Here is a 3,847-nt window from a genome sequence, read left to right as displayed (position 1 = left end):
CAGGAATGCTTTGTAGACTACTAGAGAAAAAGCGTGAAGAAGATTTCTTTTGTGTTGATGGCAAGAATGGTTGGTCAGAAAAGATATTCAAGAAACGAGAAAAAGAAAACAAGGGCAGAAAACCTGAACCAAATAGCTAAATACTAAGGAGATTTTCTCATGTTCAGACATCGAAACAAGAGTATGTTGCCTTAAGAGGCCTACAAAAACAGACTAAAAAAAAATTTAAAAAAAAGGCCAAGTGCAAGGTCCTGAATGTATGTCAGGGCAACCCCAAGCACAATACAGGCTGGGTGGAGAACTGACTGAGAGAAGCCCTGAGGGAAAGGACTTGGGGGTGTTGGGGTTAACAAGAACCTCAACATGACCCAGTAATGTGTGACTGCAGCCCAGAAAGCCAGCTGTCCCAGGCTGCATCACCAGCAGGGTGACCAGCAGGTCAAAGGAGGCGATTCTCCCCCTCTACTCTGATCTCACGAGACCCCACCTGCAGTCCTATATTCAGTTCTGGGACTCCCAACAGAAGGACATGGCCTGTTGGAGCAAGTCCAGAGGAGGGCCACGAAGACCATCAGAGGTCTGGAGCACCTCTCCTATGAAGACAGGCATACAGACTGGGCTTGTCAGCCTGAAGAAGAGAAGGCTCGGGGTAGACCTTCCAGTACCTAAAGGAGGCCTACAAGAAATTTGGAGAGGGACTTTTTCCAAGGGCATGTAGGGATAGGACAAGGAAAACAGCTTTAAACTGAAAGATGCCAAAGGTAGATTACATATTAGGAAAAAATTCTTCACTATGAGAGTGGTAAGACACTGGAACAGAAGAAGTTGTGGATGTCCCACCCCAGCAGTGTTCAAGGCCAGGCTGGACAGAGCTTTGAGCAACCTGGTCTAATGGAAGGTGTTCCTGCCCAAGGCAAGGGGTTGGAACTAGATGATCTTTAATGTCCCTTCCAACCCAAACCATTCCATGACTCTATTAGCCTTCTCAGGTACTTCCCAGGTGCAACGGGACCCTCACCTTGTCACTCCTCCTCCTTCCCTATTTGCTACACCTGTTACTCTTATTATCCCAGCCTCATCCTAGCAGCTGCCTCTGCCCATCTCTCAAACATTTGCAAGCACATCTTCTCACACAACAGGCAGCGCAGAGAATAAATTTTAAAAGAGAGGGTGCCTAACCAGTTACTTCTTTGCTTTGCTTCCCTCTGGAACTCAGATTTTGGAGATTACTGTATTCTTACATGTATACCCAGAGGTTATCCAACAATACAAGTTACAGAGAACAACTTTCTCGAAACACCCCTTTTTATAGGGGATTGGGATATTCAAGGAAACACACTATAATAAAAATTTTAAAACTTTAAGGCAGTGTCCTGGTACCCTTGTGTCCTGGGTTCAGCTACAGCAGTCATTTTTTCTCCCTCTTAGTAGCTGGTGCAGTGCTGTGTTTTTGACTTTCAGCCTGGGAACAGCGCTGATAACACCGATGTTTTTAGTTGTTGCTCAGTAATGTTTACTCTGACCAAGGACTTTCTCAGTCTCATGCTCTGCCAGGGAGGAGGGGAAGCCAGGAGGAAGCAGAGGCAGGGCACCTGACCCAAACTGGCCAAAGGGCTATTCCATACCACAGCACGTCATGCCCAGTATAGAAACGGGGGGGAGTTACCCGGAAGGCCCAGATCGCGGCTCGGGTCGGGCTGGGTATCGGTCGGCGGGGGGGGAGCGGTTGTGTCCTCTCCCCTTGTTATTCCTCTTATCACTATTATTGGTAGCAGTAGTGGTTTGTATTATACCTTAGTTACTGGAGTGCTCTTATCTCAACCCGTGGGAGTTACATTCCTCCAATTCTCCTCCCCATCCCTCCGGAGCGGGGGGGGGGAAGGAAGAGGAGTGGGAGTGAGCAAGCAGCTGCGTGGTTCCAAGTTGCCGGTTGGGCTTAAACCACGACACCTTGAAATCAGTAACAATATTTTCATCAACTTCCAATTTTTTTTAATACCGTCCATAGTGACTAACTTTGGGGTTTTGGAATAACTTCTTGCCATTTCTGAAACACCTGCATCGATTTTCCTTCTAGTGAAAAGAGATTCCTGGTCGTTTTAATACCCCACAGAGAATGGATTTGACAGACAATATAACAGAGTATCTAAAAATGAAAAATCAGCACTAAACTCACAGTGTCAATAAACTGTATCTTAAATTCACTCTTCTAAGGAGTGAAGTCTTCTATAGCTTAAACATCTACATTTAAAAACTTTACTACCTACAGTTTTTAAATTAATTTTACTCACATCAATTCAGATCTAGGATAATGGTGATGGTTTTAAATCCAGCTCTGCAATGGTTAAATTCGATCTTGATTACACATAGGATCACCTTTCAATAACTTACTTCACAGCTACCTACTACACTTGTAAAATGTTAAACTGTAGGAAAGAAAATAATGGAAAACTTGAAATACATGGGTTTATGTTTTAAAAATATTTCTATCGTCATTGTTTCTTTTAATTCACTTACTATAATGTGGGGTAAAAAAATAGGGATGAAATGATTCTGCGACATACACTGGGGAAAATACAGGAAATCTGGGTATCACTTGACATTACTGCTTTGGCTGCAAGCATGAACAAGATTCTAGATAATGACTGAAAAAGAAGTAATACGGAGCTACTTAACTCACTTGCTTTGAGTCTTCCTAAAAAGAAACAAACTTTAATGAAAGCCTTCTTCAGAAATTACTAGTTTTAAATATTCTCAGCTAAGATGCTACTAATACCCTTTCAATGACTAAAAGAGCTCCGTAAATATAATTTTCTTATTTGGTGAATATTGAAGGAAAATATTATCATGACACTTAGCCTACCAACAGAGCATTTTTAAGTACACACTATGAATTTCCCTTCTCTAGTTTCTTGGCCTTTATAATGACCCAGTTAAAAAGTAGGTAAACCACCCACTCAAGCATGTGTCTAAGCAAACCCTGGAACTCCCAGCCCTGCTACGGATCATACCCAAGTTTCCGTTGTTTCCAGCAACAGTAGATGATAAGGCTTTGGAGAATTCATCCCATGAGCCTGAAGCACAGTCATCTCTGACCCTCTCTCTCATCAGAGAGCCGTTCTTAAAACTGAAACACACAAACACACCAAATGCATTTTCTAAAACATTTGGCTCTAGATTCTTAAAGCAATTTGTTGCTTTACTCAATATTGATGTTTATTGTATCAGCTGAATAAAGCTGGGCAAGCTAAAAGATACAATCACTTCTTCATTATAAAGAGAGAGGAAGAAAACTAGGTAAGAAAGAAAAATACTACAGGACGTGTTGAGGAACTCAGCGCAGAGATGTTGGTATATATCTCTGCAGTGAGTCAGCTTAGATCCAGTTTGGCAGGCCACACTAAACCCAGGCTAACTCTGAACAGCTAAGACATCTCCTGCGAGCAGCACTCCGATACAGTGCCAAAACGCTCACTCTGAGATGACTCTGCAAGGAGGAGCAATAGTGTCTCTACATTGTATTTATGATTTCAGGAGCATGGTACCAGTATGAAGCCAACCTGGATCCAACAAGACTTATGATGTCTAGCTCCACACCATGATCTGGCAAAGGAAAGTACCACAGCTGCATCTGCTCAGTTCTGGTCCAGAGCCAGTAAATCATGCTGCAAAACATGCATCTGTTCAGTGTTCATGGTCTTTGCACCCTTCATGCAGTCACCTCCTTCGCCTCCTCTGTGAACTTAACACTACAAACACTGCAAAATACTCACGCAGCACTGGACTCAAACCCAGAGGAAAGCAGCCTGAATACACTTCAGCACAGAGTTAAAGCAACTCAGCAGGA

General features: G+C 43.1%; 1 protein-coding gene across 1 annotated transcript in view; it reads right to left on the bottom strand.

Annotated features, from left to right (window-relative positions):
* XYLB (xylulokinase homolog (H. influenzae)) overlaps window positions 1-3,847 on the bottom strand; it is a gene marked incomplete at its 5' end in the record, with an annotated part of 81,833 nt that overhangs the window by 59,113 nt on the left and 18,873 nt on the right. Inside the window, one exon of the mRNA XM_010014130.1 lies at window positions 3,012-3,127. Coding sequence (XP_010012432.1) covers window positions 3,012-3,127 — 116 coding nt within the window. The remainder of the gene's footprint in view (window positions 1-3,011; window positions 3,128-3,847) is intronic.

Source organism: Nestor notabilis, unplaced genomic scaffold (assembly GCF_000696875.1).
Source record: "Nestor notabilis isolate BGI_N333 unplaced genomic scaffold, ASM69687v1 scaffold675, whole genome shotgun sequence".
Classification (NCBI taxonomy): domain Eukaryota; kingdom Metazoa; phylum Chordata; class Aves; order Psittaciformes; family Psittacidae; genus Nestor; species Nestor notabilis.
Note: the sequence above shows the minus strand (reverse complement) of the source record. Positions and strands in the feature narration are given on the sequence as shown.